At 40.9% G+C, this 25,504-nt stretch overlaps 1 protein-coding gene across 1 annotated transcript in view; it reads left to right on the forward strand.

Moving 5' to 3' along the window:
- The window catches only part of LOC132209512 (ufm1-specific protease 2-like), a 50,840-nt gene extending 46,610 nt beyond the window's left edge, over positions 1-4,230 (forward strand). Inside the window, exon 9 of the mRNA XM_059645039.1 lies at positions 4,177-4,230. Within this exon, the coding sequence (XP_059501022.1) occupies positions 4,177-4,188 (12 nt within the window). The 3' untranslated portion in view covers positions 4,189-4,230. The remainder of the gene's footprint in view (positions 1-4,176) is intronic.
- The last annotated feature ends 21,274 nt before the right edge of the window (positions 4,231-25,504 follow it).

Here is a 25,504-nt window from a genome sequence, read left to right on the forward strand (position 1 = left end):
CCACCCTCTGTGTAAAAAATTTGCCTCTCATGTCTTCTTTAAATCTCTCTCCTCTCATCTTAAAAATGTGCCCCCGGTCTTGAAATCACTCATCCTAAAAAAAAGACAACTACCACTAACTCTATCTATAACTTGTATAACTCTATTAGCTTTTATCAGGTCACCCTTCAACAACCTACGCTCCACTGAAATAAGTCCCAGCCTTTCTTTATAACTCAAACCTTCCGTACTCAGGAACATCCCGTAAAATCTCTTCTGAACCCTCTCAGATTTAATAATATCCTTCGTATAACTGGACAACCAGAACTGGGTATGGTATTCCAAAAGAGGCCTCACCAATGTCCTCAACATGACCTCCCAACTCCTTTACTCAAAGGACTGAGCAATAAAGGCAAGCATGCCAAATGTCCTTTTAACCACCCTGTCTATAAGTGATGCAAGCTTCAAAGAATTTTGTACTCGCACCCCTAGATCCCTCTGTTCTGCAACACAGCCTAAGGCCCTACCACTAAAGGTATAAGCCCCTCCCCTGTTTGTTGTACCAAAATGAAAAAAAACCTCTCATTTATCCAGATTGAACTCCATCTGCCATTTGTCAGCACATTGACCTATTTGATCAAGATCCCTTTGTAATTTTGGAAAACCTTCTTCACTGTCTACTATGCCACTATTGTTGATGTCATCCCAAGCTTACCAACTATGCCCTCTATATTCTCATCCAAATGATTTATATAAATGACAGACAGAGGATCCAGAACTGATTCCTGTGAAACACCGCTGGTCACAGGCCTCCAGTGTGAAAAACAACCCTCCACCATTACTCTGTCTCCTGCCATTAAGCCAATTGGCAAGCTCACCCTGAATCCCATGTGACCTAATGTTACTAATCTGTTGATCCAGTGACAGTGAAAGAAGGTAGATATTCTGTCCAGGTGCACATTGGTGCCTGACAATTCTCAATGCATTCAGGGAGAATTACAACCTCCAAGTACATGGACAAGATGCAAGGAAGGAGAATACATTCAGTGGAACTAGTGTTGGGAGGAGCCTATTCTCCATCACCATTCTGTATGGGAGGGGAATCAATGAAAATGTTTTTCTATCATTTCTGTAATGGCCTCTAGTATTGCTGTAGAGCAAGAGAAACTTGTATGCTACATATCCCACATAGTTTCTAGCACATTTTATAGAATTATCTTAAATTAGTTGTATGATACTGCTTTGCACATTTAAAATGATCCACTACTTATTTCAGGTGACCACTGGGATGCTTACAGGCAGTGAAGAGTATTATGTTAGTAGTAACACTGGTAGTGCATATTAGAAATAGACCTACATATCCATATATTGTCAAAAAATGCCCCAGTTTTTTGCATAAAGCGAGGAAACGCTTTTTTCTTGAAAGTGGCCAACATCGAATGCCACGGTGACAGATCAGGCCCACCATTTAAATTAAAGTCAGAAGTCAGATGACACCAGGTTATAGTCCAGCAGGTTTATTTGAAATCACAAGCTTTTGAAGAGCTGCCCCTTCATCAGATAAAGACTCTACCTGACAAAGCAGCAATACTCCAAAAGCTTGTGATTTCAAATAGCCCTTTTAGACTATAGCCTGATGTTGTCTGACTTCTGATCTTCTTCTCCCCAGTCCAACACCGGCTCCTCCACACCATTTAAGTTTGACTCTTTAATTGAAAGAATCAGGCCAATACTTTGCTTTGTTTCTTTATTCAGCTTCTAAATACTTTCCTAAAGAATGAATAAAATTCAAATCATGAAAGCACTATACATGTTTTCAGCTAAATTTTAGCTCAAGAATTTCTAGATATAAGTTGGCTTCCTTTTGCAATTTCAGATGTTGATAAAAATGGATGAAGAATTTGTCCCTATTGTGATAGCAAATGAATGGCTTGCACCTGAAGAGATGATACCATTTTTAGATTTTTTCAACATTTCATGCTCCAGCATTGAAGCACAGTAAGAAAAGCAAAAATAATATAAACATCATTAATTATATTTTGGTATGTGTTTCATTATAAGCTGGGTGTAAATGAAGTTTGTTGTGAATACACATGTATGCGAAACCAATAGAAAGGATTTACAGTCCACCTTAATACCCCATCATTTTAGTTTTATTTCGATTTAATTTAGTTTTATTTTTCAAAATCGTGGAAGTTTCAGTACAAAAGACTATTTGAGAATTTTCACCTTTGCTAGCCGTCTTCTTTAACCCAATTTCTCTACCTTTCTTCATATTTCTGATTATAATCTCCCTTTGTGAACACTATTTTCAGTCTCTGTATGGAACACCACTGTGATGAAGCAATGTTCTAATAATCCACTATGAGAATGTTTTCTTACCTTCCATTTTGTTCTTACAGAGATTATATCCAGTCCTATCAAATATTAACTCCTGGAAATAATCTTGTATTTTTACCCTCTCAAAACCTTATACATATTTTGAATATATCTCATTAGATTCCGTTCCTTTAACCCTGTCTTTTACTTTGTTTTTGGGACCTGGTGTTGCCACCAAGGCTAGCTTTTCTAAATCTCACAGATTGCCCTTGAGATGGTACTATTGAGCTTTCTTGAACAACTGCAGTCTGAGCAATGAAGGTGTTCCTATTGTGCTATTGGACATTGAAGGTTGCATTATTCACTGAGGGCAGTTTCCTCACATCCCACCTTAACTGTTGAGGCAAGCACACCTCCACTGCATGGTTCAGCCCCTTTTTTTTGCCTGACTGGTTTTTAATGTTTTGTGATAAGACTATCATCCCACTCCAGGATGAAGTCCTATCTCATGAAACTGCTGTCCTTTGGAGTACTGTCAGCACCACCAAGAACAGAGCCACTCTGATATTGTAGTAAGCCTGGGTTGAAAAGAAACCATACATTCCATAATCTTGGATCTTAACAGACAAGGGTTGGTTGGTGTGAGTGAAGGGGGTGGGAAGCAGTCTGGTCAAGACAAAGGTGAATGGGCCAGAGTTGGACAATTTGATGGAATTGCGGGGTCTCTAGTTCCCAATGGAAAGCTTGGAAAAGAGGCAAGCTCTTTCCAACTTTACTTGGACAATCTTGCAGGCTCCAAACTGATTGCAGGTATTTCCTGGGACAGTGTTTCCGTGAGGCTAACTGCTTGATGGCTGAAAGAAATGTCTGTCTAACTAGAGTTCAGCATCAGAAAGAACTGAAGCTTCTGCAACTGTGTCTAGCTTATAGTACATCTTGTTTTGCTGTACCAAAGCATCGTCACTCCATCACTTCCATTTGACTCCCTGACCTCTCCAAGGAAAGGCATTCTTTAATATAAAGGATATCAACCAATTCATGAATCCTGATCCAAGGGAGGCCCTCCATTGTCCAGTTAGGTGCTTAATTTGTAAAAAAAATGTGATGTAGGGATCTTGCCAGCTCTTCAGCTGATAATCAACAACTTATCCACCTCCTATCTTTCCCCCAGAACTGACATTAAATTCTACCCTTTAGCTCTAAAGGCTGGTGGGTGCTCCAGCTCTGACCTTGACAATAACAGACCTATGCTGCCCTGTGTTTGTCAATCCAGGAAACTTTCTTCGTAAGAGATTGGGAGCTATTTCAATAATATCCACTAAGTTCCTTTTGATGTTTTTCTTCAGGCAATTATGTAGTCATTTCTTACAAGTAGTAGAGAAATATGATCCAACATACTGGTATACATGAAACTGCATTGATTCAGTATTAACCTCTCACCAAGTGTGGGAGACGATTGAAGAGTTAAGTATTTTTAACAATATGAGTCCCCTACATGCCCCATATCAGACTGTCAGTTGTTTTATACTGGTGGTACTGTCGCTAAACCACTCAAATATGTTCCCTCGTTAACTGGAAGGTTAATTTACATTTAACAGTCATGATCAGGTTTGTTTCTCTAGGGCTCATGAAATCCAGCAATAAAAGGGAGTTTGGAGCTGCTGCCTCAAAAAGATAGGAGCCTTTGGGACTAATTTAAGCGGGGGTGCCTTTGGCCTAAGTTTGGTCTGTTTTCCCTTCTGTTCATCCCAACAGGCATATCTCCGATCTCCGAACTCACTGACCCAGATCTAATCACTCCCTTCCCCATGAGTGCTGCTGTCTAGGCCAAAACCAACAAGGATTTAGAAAGGAAATTAAATTCTTTAATTTTAACAGGGCAAAGTCTGACCAACCAGTGGATCTTAGCATCCATTTCCAAGAACAAGGAACTCCAGTTATGATTTGGAAGACTGTGATGTGTAAGTTTGAGATTTCATTATTTTGTCATTAAAGCCATGCTAATGTTACATGTTAATATTAGTCTCATGGGCTGGAAAGAGAGCCATTTTCGTTGAAGTATGATGACATGTAAATTTCATGGTGCCCATTCAGTGATTGCCCACAGTAAATTTTCCCATGCAACCTTCTGCTTTTCACTTCAATAATTAAGCAAGCAAGGTGATTAGATCTCACCAGTGCCTGTGGATTAAAATCTTCAGTTCTGCATGCATCATGTCCCAGTAAGGACTCTCACTCACCTCATCCTCCAAAATTACTAACCCTTCTTGCCCTCTGTTACCTACTCGCTCATCAGGAATATATCCCCAACTTGCCTGCATCACCACTAAGTGCTCTTTCATCCACTTTCATCGCACACGATCCCTCACTTTGTCTTACTGCATGAAAAGCTGGCCCACACCCAGGCTAAGAGATCCAGGACTGGGGAAGGACTGGAAAATATCAGGCTCGACACTTTCAACAAGGAGAAAATTCTGGATTTTGACATAAGGCGAGAACATCCACTCATGTGGAGATGAGGTGACATCAATAGGCAATCAACCAGTGAGTTTCATTGTTCTGTGCTGCTCTGCCAATAACACCAGCCAACTCATTCCTAATCTCAAGAAGCTTTTACTCATCTTCTCCAACTAATTCCCTCCCTTCTCTTACACGGGCACCAGCAGCACCAGCAAAGGTCTATAGAGGCTGACACCAGAGACCCTCAGTTACACCTGCACCAGAGAAGGAAGCCAGTGAACTCCCAGAGGATGCTCTGGCAAGGAGTTCACCTGCATGCTCCACTCTGAGTTTCACCTGGATGGGTACTCTTTCTAAATTCGCCTTGGGTACGCAATGCAATGGGCACATTACTGACACCCCTCCCCAGCTGGTCATGAGAGAAATGGCCTGGCTCTCTGGCATTTAAAGGACTGCTGATCCCAAGAAGAAGATGGAACCCTGTTCTCAGCCATTAATTACGCAGTCATTGAGCAGACTGGCACAGTGGCATGTGACAATGTAAACTTCACAACTTTAATAACTTAAATGGATTGAAAGAATCAGCAATAACTCTGTCTGGAATAAACTGTTACCCAAGATGAAAGGGACAAGGAGATGCAGTTGTAAAGGAATCGGAGCAACAGGGTCATTAACCATCCCTGGAAAGAAGGAGTTGAAACAACATAAACATGCTGTTTCCTGGGAGAAAGGAGGTAACATTGCTTAATAATCTGCTGCTTCAAGACAAATGGGCAATCAAGACTGCAGAAGAAGTGTCCTGAGGTAAAGGAGGTTAATTGCAGGAAAAGCTGTGTTTTAAACAAAGTTAAAGCCACATTTAACGAGGAACAAGGGTGCTACTTCTGATAAGAAGGTAAGCTTCAGTCTTCATATCTACTGAAGTGTAATCAATGCTGGGGATGAAATAAACTATTGAATTATCAATAATGTCACACCAAAACCTTGAAAAAGAGATTTGTTTAAGAATCCAACACCAGAACAACTCAGTATCAGAATTTCAAAGAACAGCACTGCACAAGATTGAACCCCAGACACTTCCAGAGACAGACACAGTTGGTGGGATTATAGCTAAGTTCCACCATTAATCAAGTAATAGTCAAGTTGAGTTGTTACCTTGCTTACTTGTGGGGTCTTATTTTGGCTGCTACATGCAGTAATGTTTAAATAATTGTTTCAGTACTTGAGTATTTATAAGCATTCTGAGTAATTAGCTGAATTAAAAGTATCTTGTGATGATTTATCCACTACAGATTTCAGGCAGGTTATCCAGAGGCAACTGATCCAGCAACATTCTAAATATAGTGCTAGTTCTGGCTGCCTTGTGAATAATGTGTCTTTTTATTTTTGGGTTTTTTAAATCATGGAATGACATGAGAAACAATTATTTTAAAAACTAAAGTTTGTTGCATGCATAAGTAAGTAATTTGATATTCATTGTGAATACTGTTTTCATTATTGTGGATTACATCAAATTTTGCAAATGAACTGGAGCCAGAGAGTTATTTACAGATGTAGGTTTAGTTGGCAACAATAAGTTTATTGATCAACGTCTAGTGAACAATTAGTGATGACAAAGGCTTGCCAACAATGATGTGATTGATTCTCAGGTAGTCAGATTTGAATAATTGAAACCCAGATCTAGCAGAACACTGTCTGTCTGATATGTTCAAGGACCTGCTCTCCATTGCCTTATCATGAGTGCTCAGCAACCAAACCGAGTGAGGTACAAAGGACATTGACCTCATTCCTGCTGTCCATTCCACTCAGGGATACAGGATGGTGCCAGGAGGCGCCCACAGGGAGGTGATGAGATACACAAGCACTCAGAAACTTCTTCACAGGACATTCCAGAAGTGCCTGGCCCCTCTACCTCTCCTCAACACCGAGCTCAAGGCCTGCAGCAGTAAGATCTGAAGAGGGTGAGCCTGCAACTGGGTTGAAGATTCTCAGCAGGTCCGGGCTCTTTCAATCTGGCAAAAGCATGCACATTGTAGGTGTCCATTAGCTCTGACTTAATGTAAATCAAAGGACTGAATGGTCTACTTCTGTTCCTATGTTTCTGAATTGTTGAAAGCTAGGTCGGTCCAAAAGCAGCTATTATGATGTGGTGATGCTGCGGTTTGCTTATGCCAACTTGCGTGGATGAAGAGTCAAGGAGCTGGTAGTCATAGACAATGTAGGGACTTTATGCAGAACAAACAGTTCAATGCATGCTGGCAGTCAGGCATTCAGGAAGCTGCAATACAAGGTTCCTAGTTCTGTTTTATCATCAGAAATTTGTGCCAACTAGTTTCTTGCTGAAGCAGGGGATAATTGGAAGTAGGATATAAATAGTGTGCCTTTACCAACTTGCAAATGAGTATAAATAAGGTAGTTGCCACTCAAGGGTAAGGTTCTGAAGTCACTATTTAAAGCTTCAGTGGAAAAATAGGGGGAAATAAATCAACATCAAGAATGTGATATTTTGCATTCTGGCTTTATTCTGTCATTATACTTATCATTACTCTCACTAAACCAAGTATGAGAAATTTATCAGAGATAATGGGAACTGCAGATGCTGGAGAATCCAAGATAATAAAATGTGAGGCTGGATGAACACAGCACGCCAAGCAGCATCTCAGGAGCACAAAAGCTGACGTTTCGGGCCTAGACCCTTCATCAGGCCCGAAACGTCAGCTTTTGTGCTCCTGAGATGCTGCTTGGCCTGCTGTGTTCATCCAGCCTCACATTTTATTATGAGAAACTTATGCCCAATTTGGGCATTTAAAAATCAACATTCTCGAAAGAAAAAATTGACTTAAATAAAACAGCCTAAACAAATTACATTAACACATCAAAAAGAACTAGGTTAGAAAATTTATTAGAGAAGGTTTCACTGCAACGTCTCCAAAGAAGAAGATATCAGCTACAACTTTAAACAGTCCCAATATCGAGAGAAAGGTCTTTAGCTTCTATCTGCAGCTGACCAGGAACTGCTTATTTTCACTTCCTTTTATCATTTTACCAATGATCAAAAGGAGACTAATGGGTCAGTAGTTGTCTGGAACTGGATTTGACCTGCTTTTAGTCCCAACCAGGAAACACCTGGGAAATTTTCTACATTTTTGGATAGATGCCAGTGTGCAGCTGTTACAGAACAAACTGAACAAGTCTTGAGTACTATTGACAGAATGTGATCAGGGCCTACAGCATTTTCAATGTCGAATCATAGAATCCCTACAGCATGGAATCAGGTCATTCAGCCCACCAAGTCCACATCAAGCCTCCGAAGAGCATTCCATCCAGACCCACTCCCTACCCTATCCCCGTAACTCTGCATTCCTGATGGCTAATCCATCTAACCAAACCACGCAACTCATACATCTTTGGCACGTGGGAGAAAACTGGACCATCTGGAGGAAACCCACACAGACACAGGAAAGATGTACCAACTCCACACAGACAATCGCCTGATGGTGAAATCGAACTCAAGTCCCTGGCTGTGATGCAACTGCGATTATCACTTAGCCACTGTGCTGCCCCTAATAGCCAGGGCCATCAGGTGTTTCTTAATGTAATGTTGAGTGAATCAAATTTACTGAAGATTGGCATCTTTGATGCCGGGTTTCACCACAGAAGCCAGGATATATTTTCCACTCAGCCCTTCTGGCTAAAGATTGGTGCAAATGTTTTAGCCCTATCTTTTGTGCTGAAGTGTTGGCACTCTCCATTATTGAAGAGGGGAATATTTATGGAGGTTCTTACTCAGGTGTCTTGTATACTCGTCCACAGCCATTCACAACTGAATGTGGCACGTCTCTCTGAACATCAAAATTTACATGTTTCACATCTTTAATATTCTGTTTTTCTATTCTTCCAACCAAAGTAAATACCTCATACATTTCCCCGTTAAGAATACCTGTCCATCTTGTTGTTAGATCTATTTAATTATGGCCTCTTTCTGAGAGGAACATGAAAGAAAAATCAGAGTGGCAAATATGGGAAAGGCACATCGATGTCCAACTATTCAAAGAAGTAATTAAAATGGGAAACCAGGAGAGAACCACTTTGTGTGCTTTAAGTATCATAAGCTGTAAGAGAAAACTGCTGGGAACAAAGAGAATTGCCAGAGATACTACAGCGAATCCAATGTCTGTGGCTGTGCAATTTGTGAACCTTTGTTCAAATGTGGCTGACAAATGGTATGACTACCAGAATTTTGCACTTAAGGGGAAAATGCCCCTAGTTTTTTTTTTAATAGGAGCTGGAAAAGGAGATCAGCTTTTTGCAGACTTTGCCAGTGCCTGAAAATTGAGTTTATGCCCAAGAGTAGAATGAATACCAGGGTGCTTGTCACAGGAGTCATCAAAGAGTATATATTCCTCCAGTGCAAATTTATTTGGAGAAAAAACTTATTACGGGGCTGATAATAGTGGGTGCCACCCTGGGCTTGATCCGTTATTAGAAAATAACTTGTTAGGTTGGAAGGTAATAACCCCAAAGTGTCCAGGGCAAGCCAGGGAGACTAAGAAGGTAAGGAAAACTAACAGAACCAATAGAAAGTGATAATGGCAAGGACAATTCAAAGAGGCAGTGAGAGTTTAAGAGGCCAATAATAGCTAACAAAGTTGAAGGTGTCTAGGTTAGAGATGGTAATGTTAGAAAAGACCAGGAATTAATTTGTTGGATTTACAATGGACGAAGCAGAACGGGGAAAGCAAAAATGCTAAGACAGGAATGGCATAGGGCGGCACAGTGGCTCAGTGGTTAGCACTGCAGCCTCACAGCACCAGGGACCCAGCTTCGATTCCAGCCAAGGGCGACGTGTCAGTGTGGAGTTTTCACATTCTCCCCGTGTCTGTGTGGGTTTCCTCTGGGTGCTCCGGTTTCCTCCCACAGTCCAAAGATGTGCAGGCTAGGTGGATTGGCCATGAGAAATTACCCGTAGTGTTCAGAGGTGTGTGGGTTATAGGGATTGGGTCTGGGTGGGATGCTTCAAGGGGCGGTATGGACTTATTGGGCCAAAGGGCCTGTTTCCACACTATAGGTAATCTAATCTAAAGTAATCTAATCTAAATGAACCTGGAGTATGGATAGCAGAAACCATCTGTCTAAATTTAAATGAGGATCAGGGCAGTTCCAAGCAGACAAACTGAAAGTACGGGTGTTGCCTCACATGGTTGAAGAGTCACAAGTGAGTAAAGCTGGTGTTGCACAGCCAACAAAAGACTGTAGTCTCCCAGTCAACATGGGATAGGTTTGAGAAAAACCATTCCCAATAATAAAAAGGGAAAGGAAAGGTATTACACCTCAAAATGTACACTGGAAGCCATAAAAGATATACCAGTGAAATGCAATTTCTCCCGGTGAACTTAATGAGCAAGCCCAAATATTAAGTCTCATCAAACCCAAACCGGAGATGAAAAATTAGTTATCCCCACAAACATGGAAAATCAGAGCAGGAGTAGGCCATTCAGCCCTTTGAGCCTGCTCTTCCATTCAATATGATCATGGCTGACCATCCAACTCAGTAACCTGTTCCTACATTCTGCCCATACCCTTTAGTCCTTTTAGCCCTAAGAACTATAAGCATTTCCTTCTTGAAAACATTCAATATTTTTGCTTCAATTGCTTTCTATGGTGGAGAATTCCACATTTTCACAACTCTCTGGGTGAAGAAAATTCTGCTCATCTGAGACCAAAATGGCCTACCTCATATCCATAGACTGTAAACCCTAGTTCAGGACTCCCCAGTCATCAGGAACATGGTTGTTATAAAATTCTCTCTCATTCTTCTCAACTTCAATGGATATAGTCCTAACTGATCCATTCTCTCTTCATATGTCTTGCCATCCCAGTTATCAGTCTGGTAAAATTTTGTTGCACTCTGTCTAAAGCCAGAACATCCTTCCTTAGATAACCATATCAAATTGCACACAATATTCCATGTGTGGTCTCAACAAGGCCCTGTGTCATTGCAGCAGGACCAACCAAACTGGTCGCATTGCGATGGAGGAGGTTTTCATGAAATGTATAAGAGATGGTTTCCTCAACCAACACGCCAAGGAGCCAACTAGAGAGCAAGCCATCCTAGACTGAGTATTGTGTAAAGAGACAGAATTAATTAGCAATGTTGTGGTGTGAGATCCTTCGAGGAAGAGTGACCGTAATATGGTAGACTTCTTCATCAAAGCAGAGACTGACACAATTATATCTGAAACTAGGATCCTGAACTTAAAGAAAACTAACTTTGATGGTATGAGACATGCATTGGCTGGGATAAATTGGACAAGGATACTTAATGGGTTGATGGCGGGTAGGCAATGGCAGACATTTAAAGAACATGTGGATGAACTTCAACAGTTGTACATGCCTGTCTGGCATAAGAGTAAAACAGGGAAGTTGGCTCAACCAGGGTTAACAAGGAAAATCAGGGATAGTGCTAAAGCCAAACAGAAGGCATAGAAACAGTTGAACAGAAAAAGAACTAAACCTGAGGACTGGAAGAAATTAAAAATTCAGCAGAGGAGGACAAGGGGTTTAATTCGGAATGAAAGTAAGTTTGCAGAAAACATAAAAACTGACTGCAAAACATTATGTCGATATGTGAAGAGAAAAAGATGGTGAATACAAATGCAGTTAGAATCAGGTGAATTCATAACAGACTACAAAGAGATGGCAGGCCAGTTGAACAAATACTTTGGGTCTGTCTTCACTATTAGGACACAAATAACCTTCAGGAAATGTTAGGGGAGAGACGGTCAAGCATGAAGGAGGAAATAAAGGAAATTCTCATTAGTCAGGAAATGGAATTGGGGAAGGCGATGGGCTTAAAAAGCGATAAGTCCCCAAGGCTTGATCACTGCATCCCAGAGTACTTAAGTGTCCTTAGAAATGGTGGATGCATTGTTGATCACTTACCAGCATTCTGTCGATTCTGGAAGAGTTTCAATGGACTGGAGGATAACTAACGTAACCCCACTCCTTAAAGAGGAAGGGAGAGAGAAAATGAGGAATTATAGGCCAGTTAACCTGATATCAGTGGTGGGGAAAATACTAGAATCAGTTATGATGAATGTAATAACTGAACATTTGAAAAGTGGTGACAGGATTGATGCAAGTCAGCATGGATTCACTAAGGGGAAATCATGCTTGACAAATCTTCCAGTTTTTTTTCAGGATACAACCGGTAGAGTGGACAATAGTGAATCAGTAGATGTTGTGTATCTGAACTTTCAAAAGGCTTTTTACAAGGTTCCACACAAGAAATTAACTAGGAAAGTAAAGATAATGGTATCGGAGGCAATGTATTGACATGAATAGAGAACTACTTGGCAAACAGGAAGCAGAGAGTTGGAATAAACAGGTCCTTTTCAGCGTGGCAGGCAGTGATGAGTGGCATACCGCAGGGTTCATTGCTGGAACCCCAGCTATTCACAATATAAAGTAACAATTTGGACAAAGGAAGTGAATGCAATATATCCAAATTTTCAGATGACATTAAGCTGGATGGCAATGTGTGCTATAAGGAGGATGCTAAGAGACTGGAGCATGGCTTGGACAGACTGGCTGAGTGAGCATATACTTTGCAAATGCAATATAATGTGGATAAATGTGAGGTTATCCACATTGGTCACAAAAACAGGAAGGCAAATTGTTATCTGAATTATGGCAGTTTAGGAAACAGTGACATGCAACAAGACATGGGTGACATGCTGAAGGCTGATATGCAGGTGCAACAGATGGTGAGGAAAGCTAATGGTACGCTGGCCTTCATAGCGAGAGGATTTGAGTATTGGAGTAAGGATGTCTTGCTGCTGTTATACAGGGCCGTTGTAAGGCCACACCTTGAGTATTGTACGCTGCTTAGGTCTGCTAGTCTGAGGAAGGACGTTCTTGCTATTGAGACAGTCCAGCAAATGTTTGTCAAACTAATTCCCAGGATGGCAGAACTGACATTTGAAGAAAGCCTGGATCGGTTGGACTTGTGTTTCCAGGAATTTCGTAGAATGAGGTGGATCTCATAGAAACATACAAAACTCTGATGGGATTGGGCAGGCTAGATGTGGGAAGGAAGTTCCTGATGTTAAGGAACTCCAAAATTAGAGGCCACAGTCTAAGAATAAGGGGTAAGCCACTGAGGATTGAGATGAAGAAGAATTTTTTCACTCATAGAGTTGTGAATCTATGGAATTCCCTCCCCTAGGTAAATTCAAGAGGTAGCTGCATGTGGCCCTTATGGCTAAAGGGATCAAGGGATATGGGGAAAGGGCTGAAATGGGATACTGAGATTGCATGATCAGCCATGATCCTATTGAATGATGGTATTGGCTCAAAGAGCCAAATGCGCTATTCCTGCACCTATTTTCTTTGTTTCAATCCCTGTTCTCTGTAGTTGATGCCTCTTGCTGTGAAAATCAAAATACTATTTCTTTCATCACTGCCTGTTGCACCTGCAGACTTACTTTTAGCAACTGGGGGTGAACAAGGTCACCCAGGTTTCATTGCGTCTCCCCCTTTCCAAACTATCACCATTCAGAAAGTAATCTGTCTGCCCGTTTTTGCTACCAAAGTCGATTACCTCACATTATCCACATTATGCTTCATCTGCCATGCATTTGCCCACTTACTCATTTGTCCAAAACACACTATCTTCCTCACAGTCCATCGTCCCCAAACCCCGCCCAGCTTTGTATCATTTGTAAACTTGAAGATATGACACTTAGATACCTCATCAAAATCAATGTGAACAGCTGGAGTCCAAGCACTGATCCCAATCCGTCCCAACTCATCTCTGGCCGTGATTTGGAAAAAGTGTCAATTATTTCTGCTCATAGATTCACAGAGTCCTACAGCATGGAAGCAGCCCTTCAGCCCAAGTGGGTCCATCCACACTAACACCAATTCCCTGCACTTAGCCCATATCCTTCTAAATCTTTCCTATCCATATATTTGTCCTAATGCCTTTTAAAAGTTATTAATGTATCTGCCTCAACCACTTCCGCTGGCAGCTCATTTCATAAGCGTACCACCCTCTATGTAAATAAATTGCCCTCAGATTCCGACATATTCTTTCCCCTCTTACCTTAAACTGACACCCTCTAATCCTCGATTCCCCAATCCTGGGAAAAAGACTGAGTGCATTCACCCTATTCATACCTCTCGTGATCTTATACACTTCAATAAGATCCCCCCTCTGTCTCCTACACTGTAAATAAGAAAGCCCCAGCTTGTCCAACCTATCCTGAAAACTCAGTTCCTTGAGTCCTGGCTACATCCTTGTACATTTCTTCTGTACCCTAACCAGTTTACTAATATCCTTCCTATAGCAAGATGACCAAAACTGAATACAATACTCCAAGTGCAGCTTCATCAACGTCCTGTACAACCACAACATAACTTCCCAACTTCTGCACTCAGTACTCCGACTGATCAATGTGCCAAAAGCCTTCCTCAATGCCCTGTCTACCTGGGACTCCACTTTCAGAGAACTTTGCGCCTGAACTCCAAGGTCCCTCTATTCCTCTACACTCCTTATGGGTCTACCATCCACCAAAAAGCTTTTACCTTGTTTGACTTTGCAAAACGCAAAACCTCACACTTTTGTATGTAAAACTCCATTTGCCATTTCTCGGCTCACTTCCCCAGCTGATCAAGATCCAGCTGCAATGGGAAATTGGATGCACAATTGGCTTGACACTAGGAAGCAGACAGTAATAATAGAAGGATGCTTGTTGGACTGGAGCCCTGTACCTAATGGTGTGCCTCAGGGGTCAGTGCTGGGCTCATTGCTGTTTGTTATCTATATCAATAATTTGGATGAGAATGTACTAGGCATGGTTAGTAAGTTTGCGGATGACACTAAAATAGGTGAGAACTTTGGACTGTGAGGATGGTTATCAGAAATTGGTGTTTATCATCACACTGAGGAACTTGACCCTCTCCACCTCAGCTCCATTAATGTAGATAGGAGCGCATCCTCCTATTTTCTTCCTGAAGTCAATGATTAGTTCTTTTGTTTTGCTGACATTCAGAGAGATTGTCATCATTGCACCATGACACTAATCACCAAGACAGTAATTTTGTGGAGCAACTTGTGAATGGTGACAATTGTAACTGCAAAGGCAAACCTAGGGTCTTCCAACATCCACAACTAACCAGAGCCAACATGGCTTTTGACAAGCATTTTGGGAACGAAAACATAGCCAATCTTCATGACTGCCTAGATGCTCTAGATAAAACCTATCAAGATGTAAAAGGAGAAAATCATAAAGTTCTGCTATCCTTTATAATATTACTCAAAAAAAAGAAATTCAGAATTCTAATAAAGGACTACTTCCAAGGAGCCTGAGTATTTTCTGCTCCCACAAAATGATAAAAAGTGAGTTTAACTCAGTATAAACATTGCAAAAATGAAACATAGTATGGCCGTCAATGTATAAGGTGAAAACTGAGGCTGTTGGAATAATGTATGTGCATATGTGTGTGTGTGCGTTTCCTAGCTTAATTGTTCGATAGTTGGTATGGAATGCAGAGTGATTCTGAAAGTGTGGGTTCAATTCCCATAATGGCTGAGGTTATCATGAACATTCCATCTTCTTAATCTCACTTCTGGCTTCAGGTGTGGTGGAACTCAGGCTAACGCGCTACCAGTTGTCTCTAATGAGAGGGCAATCCTCCAGAGCTATAGTGAATTTATGTGTACTTTCATGCAGTTTCTATTATTTGCCACTTTGGAATGAAACACAACATATTGGAGCATTTCATTATATTTGGTGTTGAGTTCTCACAAAGATGTGTTTAAGTCAAATACTAATTTTTAATTCATCAACTGAAAACTGAGACGATCTTTTTTTAAAATTTTTTTAAAACAAATTAACTAGGTTTAAGATGTATAACATTCATTATATCATCACAGCAGAGACATCCAATCTACAAAATCTGTTTTAGACAATAGCCTCCCTTAGCCATTGTAAAAACCTTTCTCCTGTTATATAAAGGTGGTTATGGAAAGCATCCTACTATATTCAAACAACGTTCTTGTAAAGGTTTCATAAAAGATTTACAAGGATGTTTCTGGGGTTGAAGGGTTTGAGCTATACGGAGAGGTTAAATAAGCTGGGGCTATTTTCCTTGATGGGGCAAGGATAGGGTGAATAGCCAAGGTCTTTTCCCCAGGGTACAGACTCCAAAACTCGAGGGCATAGGTTTAAGGTGAGACAGGGAAGAATTAAAAGGGACCTAAGGGGCAACATTTTCACACAGAGGGTTGTGTGTGTATGGAATGAGCTGCCAGAGGAAGTGATAGAGGCTGGTAGAATTATAATATTTAAAAAGCATCTGGGTAGGTACATGAATCGGATAGGGTTAGAAGGATACGGGTCAAATGCTGGCAAACCATTCAGAAATTTGATTGCTTGGATAAATGCAAGTCTCATTTAAAGACAAATACATACATAATTCAACTTAGTTGTAAGTGAGAGATGCAATAGTTATTTTTGAAAAATCGACAACTGGACAAATAAATCACATATTTTGAAGCATATGCCCTCAAAAGGAACATCAGCAGCAGTGAGAGAAAGAGAACTGCTGTGCTCACTCATGCCCCGTTTTCAATTAAAAAGACAACATACTACATTTTTTCACTAAATTTGATTGTTCTTATTGCCACAGCAGACATAGAACTTTTTAAAAGAATGACTTCAATTTCCCAGCTGGATCTCCAGACAAAAAGATACAACTCAAAATTTAAACAGTTCAATACGGACAGTAACATTTTCGAATCCTTCTGCAGCTGACCAGAAAACAAGTTATAAACATTGAACGTTTTTTTTAAATATCCCTTTCGGGAACAGTTATCTGGTTAAAAAGAAATTCTCGTAGGCTTTTATTCCTACCTTCCTTGGTCTGTCAGGTTTACTTTGGATAGCAATAACCCAAGGCAGTTCCAATTGTTCTTTATTAAAACAAGGTACAGTACAAAATATTGTAATAACAGTACCAGATCACAATGCTTACAATTGCAAGTGACCTAGTTCACATAGACTTGTCTGAGGATCAGTCTACCACAGGTTATCGACCTGCTCCCTCCCAAATCAGGTGACTCCTGTTCCTGAGCTAATTAGTTTTTATAATGAGGCACCTTCTCCTATATACTTTTCCTTGTATGCAGCTGGTGTGAAATCAAATCTTGACACTGTCCAATCTTCAGTGATTAATTAGATGGACTACTGGAAAACATCACAAGTTAACCTTCTACCAGGTCTCCCCTTAGACTCCTATGCACCTTGGGAAAAACATCCAAGCTTATCTAACCTCTCCATATAACTCAAACCTTCCAGTCTTGTTAGCATCCTTAAAAATTATTGTTTGCGCTCATTCCAGTTTAATAACATCCTTCCTACAGCGGAGCAACCAGAATTGTTTGCAGTACTCCAAATGCAGCCTTACACTGCGACATGACATCCCAACTTCCACACTCAAGTGCTCCGACTGATGAAGGCAATCTGCTTCCTTTTTTTGGAAGGAGGATTTTCTTCTGAACTTAACAAACCGTGTCTCCAGGCTAGCCTGTTCAGGATGCTCATATTAGCAATTTCCTTGCAGCTTTCGTGTCATCCATTCAATCATATGATATTTATAACAGCACAACTCAATGATCACACTTTATTTAGCTGAAAAAATTCAGTTGTTTAGAACATAGAACAGTATAGCACAGAACAGGCCCTTCAGCCCACGATGTTGTGCCGACCATTGATCCTCATGTATGCACCCTCAAATTTCTGTGACCATATACATGTCCAGCAGTCTCCTAAATGTCCCCAATGACCTTGCTTCCACAACTGCTGCTGGCAACGCATTCCATGCTCTCACAACTCTCTGTGTAAAGAACCCGCCTCTGACATCCCCTCTATACTTTCCTCCAACCAGCTTAAAACTATGACCCCTCGTGTTAGCCTTTTCTGCCCTGGGAAATAGTCTCTGGCTATCAACTCTATCTATGCCTCTCATTATCTTGTATACCTCAATTAGGTCACCTCTCCTCCTCCTTTTCTCCAATGAAAAAAGTCCAAGCTCAGTCAACCTCTCTTCGTAAGATAAGCCCTCCAGTCCAGGCAGCATCCTGGTAAACCTCCTCTGAACCCTCTCCAAAGCATCCACATCTTTCCTATAATAGGGCGCCCAGAACTGGACGCAGTATTCCAAGTGCGGTCTAACCAAAGTTTTATAGAGCTGCAACAAGATCTCACGACTCTTAAACTCAATTCCCCTGTTAATGAAAGCCAAAACACCATATGCTTTCTTAACAACCCTGTCCACTTGGGTGGCCATTTTAAGGGATCTATGTATCTGCACACCAAGATCCCTCTGTTCCTCCACACTGCCAAGAATCCTAACCTTAATCCTGTACTCACCTTTCAAATTCGACCTTCCAAAATGCATCACCTCGCATTTATCCAGGTTGAACTCCATCTGCCACCTCTCAGCCCATCTCTGCATCCTGTCAATGTCCCGCTGCAGCCTACAACAGCCCTCTACACTGTCAACGACACCTCCAACCTTCGCGTCGTCTGCAAACTTGCTGACCCATCCTTCAATCCCCTCATCCAAGTCATTAATAAAAATTACAAACAGTAGAGGCTCAAGGACAGAGCCCTGTGGAACACCACTCACCACTGACTTCCAGGCAGAATATTTTCCTTCTACTACCACTCGCTGTCTTCTGTTGGCCAGCCAATTCTGTATCCAGACAGCTAAGTTCCCCTGTATCCCATTCCTCCTGACCTTCTGAATGAGCCTACCATGGGGAACCTTATCAAATGCCTTACTGAAGTCCATATACACCACATCCACAGCTCGACCCCCATCAACTTTTCTAGTCACATCCTCAAAGAACTCGATAAGGTTTGTGAGGCATGACCGGCACCTCACAAAGCCGTGTTGACTGCATTTAATCAAGCCATGCTCTTCCAGATGGTCATAAATCCTATCCCTCAGAATCCTTTCAAACACCTTGCAGACGACAGACGTGAGACTTACTGGTCTGTAATTGCCAGGGATTTCCCTATTTCCTTTCTTGAAGAGAGGAATTACATTTGCCTCTCTCCAGTCCTCAGATACGACTCCAGTGGAGAGTGAGGATGCAAAGATCTTCGCAAGTGGCAAAGCAATTGCATTTCTCATTTCCCAAAGCAGCCGAGGTCAAATCTGGTCCGGGCCTGGCGACTTGTCAATCTTAATGTTTGACAAAATTTTCAGCACATCAGCTTCCTCTATCTCTATCCATTCCAGCATGCACACCTGCTCTTCAAAGGTTTCATTCACTACAAAGTTCGTTTCTTTCGTAAAGACAGAAGCAAAAAACTCATTTAGGGCTTCCCCTACCTCCTCAGACTCCACACACAAGTTCCCTATGCTATCCCTGATCGGCCCTACTCTTTCTTTGACCATTCTCTTATTCCTTACATGAGTGTAAAATGCCTTTGTGTTCTCCCTAATCCGTTCTGCCAATCCTTTCTCGTGCCTCCTCCTGGCTCTCCTCAGACCATTTTTGAGCCCTTTCCTCGCCTGCCTGTAATCCTCTAGAGCTGAGCTTGACCCTAGCTTCCTCCACCTTATGTAACCTACCTTCTTCCTTTTGACAAGAAGCTCCACCGCTCTCGTCATCCAAGGTTCTTTTATCGTACCCCTTCTTGCCTGTCTCAGAGGGACATATTTATTCATCAGTCGCAACAACTGTTCCTTAAACAGTCTCCACATGTCTATAGTGCCTTTACCATGGAACAATTGCTCCCAGTCCATGCTTCCTAACTCATGTCTAATCGCATCATAGTTTCCTCTTCCCCAATTAAATATCCTCCCATTTTGCCTAATCCTCTCCTTCTCCATAGCTATGTAGAATGTGAGGCAGTTATGGTCACTATCACCAAAATGCTCTCCCACCACAAGATCTGATACCTGCCCTGGCTCGTTTCCGAGCACCAAGTCTAGAATGGCCTCTCCCCTCGTCGGCCTGTCAACGTACTGAGTTAGGAAACCCTCCCGAACACACCTTTCAAAAACAGCTCCATTCAAATCTTCTGCTAGAAGGAGGTTCCAATCAATATTGGGAAAGTTAAAGTCACCCATTACAACAACCCTACTACGTCCGCACTTTTCCAAAATCTGCCGACCTATGCCTTCTTCAATCTCCCTGCTGCTATTGGTCCATCCCGAGTTCTAAAACTTAATATAAACACATTTATCCTTTCAGAAAACACTTAAGTCTCCATCTGCCTGATTGATCTTTCAAACAGCAAGATCAAATCAGATGACCCAGCAAATTTAAAGTTCCTGCAATGTTTATCTGCACTTGCAGTTTTCGATTGTGGATCAATGTATGCACCAGATTGTATTAGACATAGAAACACAGAAAATAGGTGCAACAATAGGTCATTCAGCCCTTCAAATTTACACCACCATTCAATATGATCATGGGTGTTCATGCAATTTCAGAATCGCACTCTCATTTTACCTCAGTAATCCTTGATCCCTTTAGCTGCAAGGGCCACATCCAGCTCCCTCTTGATTATATCGAATGAACTGGCCCCAGCAGCTTTCTGTGGCAGAGGTTCACAATTCTCTAAGTGAAGAAATTCTCCCTCATCTCAGTCTACAATGGCTTAATCTTTATTCTTTGACTGTGACCCCTTGTGCTGGACTTACCCAGCATTGGGAACATTTTTCCCACATCTGGCCTGTCCAGTCCCAGTAGGATTTTATATGTTTCTATGAGATTCCCCCATCTCATTCTTCCGTATTCCAGTGAGTACAAGCCCAGTCAATCCATTCTTTCTTCACATGATAGTCCTGCCATCCTGGGAATCAGTCTGGACTTCCTCAATAGCAAAAATGTCCTTCCTCAGACTGCAACACCTAACTGCACACAATACCCAAGGTGTAGCCTCACCAAGGCCTTGTCTAACTGCAACAAGATATCCTTATTCCGATACTCAAATCCACTCACAATGAAAGCCAGCATGCCATTAGCTTTCCTCACTGCCTGCCAACCTTCAGCGACTGTTCCACCATGACAACCGGATCTCATTGCACCTCACCTTTTCCTGAACTGTCACCATTCAGATAATAATCTGCCTTCCTATTTTTTGCCACCAAAGTGGATAACCTCACATTTATCCACATTTGCCAAGTTTTTGCCTATTCAACCTGTTTGTTCAAGTCACCCTGCAGCCTCTTTGCATCCTCCTCACAGCACACTGCCACCCAGCTTAGCAGCATCTGCAAGTTTGGAGATATTTTACTCAATTCTTTTGTCCAAATCGTTAATGTATATTGTGAACAGGTGGGGTCCCAGAGCTGAACCCTGTGGTACTCTTCTCGTCACTGCCTGCCACTCTGAAAAGGACCCATTTATTCCAACACTCTGCTTCCTGTTTGTCAACCAGTTCTTTACCCATTTCAATCCATTATCTCTGATACCATGAGTTTTAATTTTCCTTACTAATCTCTTGTGTTGGACCTTGTCAATAGCCATTTGAAAGTCCAGACGCAAAACATCCACTGATTCGTCCTTGTCCACACTCATGGTCACATCTTCAAAATATTCCAGAAGATTTGCCAAGCCTGATTTCCCTTTAGTAAATCCATGCTGACTTGGATCGATCCTGAAACCATAATAACTGACTCCAGCATTTTCCCTATCACTAATGTCATGTTAACTGGTCTATAATTCCCCATTTTCTCTCTCCCTTTTTTAAAAAAGTGAGGTTACATTAGCTGTCCTCCAGTCCATTGGAATTTTTCCAAAGTTTATAGAAACATTAAAAAAACTAGCTTCTTACTTATTAAACTCAAAGAAATATTTCCAGCTACTTCCATGTAATCACAACACGTCCACAGCTAATTATACAGTGAATCAGTGAGTTAGAGTATTAAACAAAATCCCTGTTGTGGTCAAACGATAGGGACAGGAGGAGAGCCCTTCAACCCTGCCTCACCTGGTTGTAACAATCCCTTCTTCCTTAACATTTGAACATTTTTTAACTTATGAATGAAAATGTGTTTGTAAAATTGTATAATTTGAGAAAGAGTCGTTTTGTTATATGCCACACCAAAGTGAATATATTTAAAGTGACTCCACAAAAAGTAAAGCAGCTGTTACAGAGAAATAAATAAACTTGAACTTCTTTTCTGTTTACACAGACATCTCAAAAACTAGAGACAAAACAGAGTTTCATGGTATAAAAGTCATAAAAGACAGCAATATTTGAAATAAGCATTTATGATTCATTTTTAATATTTATTTTAAAAGTCGTATTTATTGCCAAGTTGCAAAAAACATGCTGAATGTCAAGATGATTTGATTTATGTGTTGATTTTTTTCTTGCTGCTGTTATTGAATAACAGTTGCACAACCTAAGGCATGCATTTTGCTGGGGATGGCAGTAAGCGAAGATCCAAGTGCAAGAAAAGTCCTTATCTTAGACACAATGTACAGACAAAGTGATGACTTGGCCAAGGTAATTGAAATGGTACGTATTGGAAAAGGAACAGCACAAATTATCTTCCAAACACTATCTGAATTTGCAGAGTATTTTCTTGCTAAAAAAAGTTATGTTATTTTCCCGTGCCTGTGGAACATCAGCGTCACTGGCAATTCCCATTCCTTATTCCAGCAATGTTTCTTTCATTAGTTTGGGAGAGCTTTAGAATGATTAGTCCAGTAACATTATTTGATGTTATTCAATTATTGGTAACAATAATTTAGTTTATATTTATATTTTCAAAAAACACACTTTATCTTAAAGAAAGTCCATCTGAGAACTAAGCCCCATTTGCAATTCATTTAAGTGATACATTATTGCTTTGCTTTGTTATGCCACCGCCAAAACTGTTTACCTATTACTGTGTTATTTCAGATTAATTATTCTTAGAACCACAGAATCATAGAACTTTACAGTACATAAGGAGGCCATTCGGTCCATCATGTCTTTACCAGCTCTCAAAGGAGCAACCCAGCTAGTCACATTCTCCAGCCTACGTCCACAGCCCTCTAAATTTATCACTTTCAAACATATATTCAGTTTTCTTTTGAAACATTGTATGGAATCCACCTCCATGACTCTTTCAGGCAGTGCATTCCAAATTCTAACAATTCCCTGAGCAAAGAAATTTCTTCTCATCTCACTCCTAGCTCTCTTGCTGACAATCTTGAAACCGTGACCCATAGTTACTGACATGTAGTCGGTTCTTAATGTGAGTTTGACTAGAAAGTTTGAACCAATGATTATCTTAATGTTAACAGTCTGTGTTTTGAGGAGGGGTTACATTAGAATATTCATTAGTTATTAGTAATTAAGATATTTGGACTAGTGGTATGGACTTGAAATCCTACTATGGCAACTAGGGAACCTAAATCCAATCACATGGAATACAAGCTCCTATTGTGAAGAAACGACTGGATTGTCCTAAAAAATTCACTGATATCTTCTCAGAAAGGAAAGATGTCTTCCTTACCTCATCTAACTGACATGAGACTCCAGCTCACAGCAGTGAGCAGTTTTGGTGCCCTTGTTCAGGGAAAAATATTATTTATTATAGGCAGTTCAGGGAAGGGTTAGTAGGGTGACCCCTGGTATAGAAGGATTGTCTTATGAGCAACGCCTATTCCGGTTAGCACTCAACTCACTGGAGTTTAGAAGAATGAGAGGTCCTCTCATTGAAATATATAGAATTCTTAATGGATTTAACACGATAAGTGTTTGCTCTTATTGGGCAGTTGAAGATCAGACAGCTTAGTTGTAGAATTAAGGGGAACCGATTTAAAACTGAGATGAGGAAGAATTTATTTTCTCAGACAGCATGAGTCTTTGCCACAGACAGCTATGGGGGCAGAGGCCTTGTGTATATTTAAGATTGTGATAGATTCTTGATCAATTGGGGAATCAAATGTTATGGGGGAAACACAGGAAAGTGGATGTGAGGAATGTTGTTGGATCAGCCATGATCCTTTTAAATGATGGAGCCGGTTTGAAAGACTGAACGGCCTGCTCCTGTTCCTATTTCCTATGGTGGCTGTTTCATAGTTACCTTCTGCATTGGCCTAGCAAATGACTGTATTGTATGGTATTTAAGATGGTGATGCTAAACCATCATCTTCTCAAGAGTAATTACAGGATGGGTAATAAATGCGTACCATTAACATCTACATCCCATTTTTTTTAAATGTTGAGAAAGAAGATACAGATTTACACAGCTGTACAGGCTTTAAATTTTAATTTCTAGAAACTGTTGCTGGATTAAGGCACAATAATCAACACCTGCACTGAAACATATAGGTCCAAGACCAAGAAAATATTCAGCCTAAACCCTCAAATGCAATACCATAGTAAGCTGCAGTTGTCTACAAGGTGTCTCCAACCTAGATCCTGGATGCCTTATTTGAAATTACACAAATATGACACCCAAATAACACCTGTCTTGGAATGAGCAAATGCACTCCAAACACATTTAAAATGGGTACAGCGCAGTGCTTTTCTAAGCCTGAATGAATTGCCAGTATCTTTTCCCTTAATGGCAAGTAACTTTTTCTTACTGCATCTGTCCTCTTAAGGATTTATTCAGAATTGAGTTTAAGCATTCTCTACAACTTGAAAATACCAGACTGATTTGCCTAAAGGTGCCCCACTGCAACAACATTATTGACATCTTAGATATTGGCCTTGAGGGATTGATTAACTCAGTTGACTGGACAGCTAGTTTATAATAGAGTGACACCAACAGCATTGATTCAATTCTCATGTTGGCTGAGGTTACCAGTAAAGGACCTTCTTTCTTGTTCTCTCCATTCCTTGAGGTATGGTGACCCTCAGGTTAAATCAGCACCAGTCATTTCTCCTTAATGAAAGAGCAGCCCTGCGGTTCAGTAGAACTATTGCGATTTTACCTCTTATCAGTTTTTCCCAGTGTTCTCAGGATCTGCTAACTAATTCTTGTACATTTGTTATCTGGTCCAACCTATATGTGACTCAAAACCAAAATGATGTGGTTGACCTTTAGCTTCACCCTAAAATGGCCCAGCAAGCCATTCAGTTTGAGGGCAGTTAGGGATGGGCAATGAACACTGGCCTTACCTGGAACATCCACATTCCATGAAAGAATAATTTCTAACAAAACTGTTAAGTAAGACGTTTAAGAAATGTCCAGATCCAGCAACTGTGGTTCTTAGTCAGGTCTTTACAGAATCATAGAATCCCTACAGTGTGAAAGCAGGCTATTTGGCTCATCGAGTCCACACCAACCCCCTGAAAAGCATTTACACCCAGGTACCTGGCACTGTGAGGCAGCAGGGCTAACCACTGAGCCAGCGCATTGCCACTTGTATAATGTATTATTATGTCGGCCTTTGTGCGTATTTTTTAAAATTATTACATTTTGAGCATTGCACTGCACCAAAGATAATCTTTCAGAACTGGCAGACAGTAAAACAATTATGCAGAAGTCTTTTCTTCCAACAAAACAAGGAGCAGCTTCCTCTAAGTAGCAGTACCAATAATCCCATTTTCACCACCAACACCATCAGCAATCGCCATCCCCATGATTCTTTTTTTTTCCAGAATGTACACCTTGATAAAATTTGTTCATCTGTAATAAGATAGGATGAATCCACTTCTGAAATTCACATTGTTCTTTATTTTATATATTTCAGGCTGTTGACTGGAAAGGG

The sequence above is a fragment of the Stegostoma tigrinum genome, chromosome 3 (genome assembly GCF_030684315.1).
Source record: "Stegostoma tigrinum isolate sSteTig4 chromosome 3, sSteTig4.hap1, whole genome shotgun sequence".
NCBI lineage: Eukaryota > Metazoa > Chordata > Chondrichthyes > Orectolobiformes > Stegostomatidae > Stegostoma > Stegostoma tigrinum.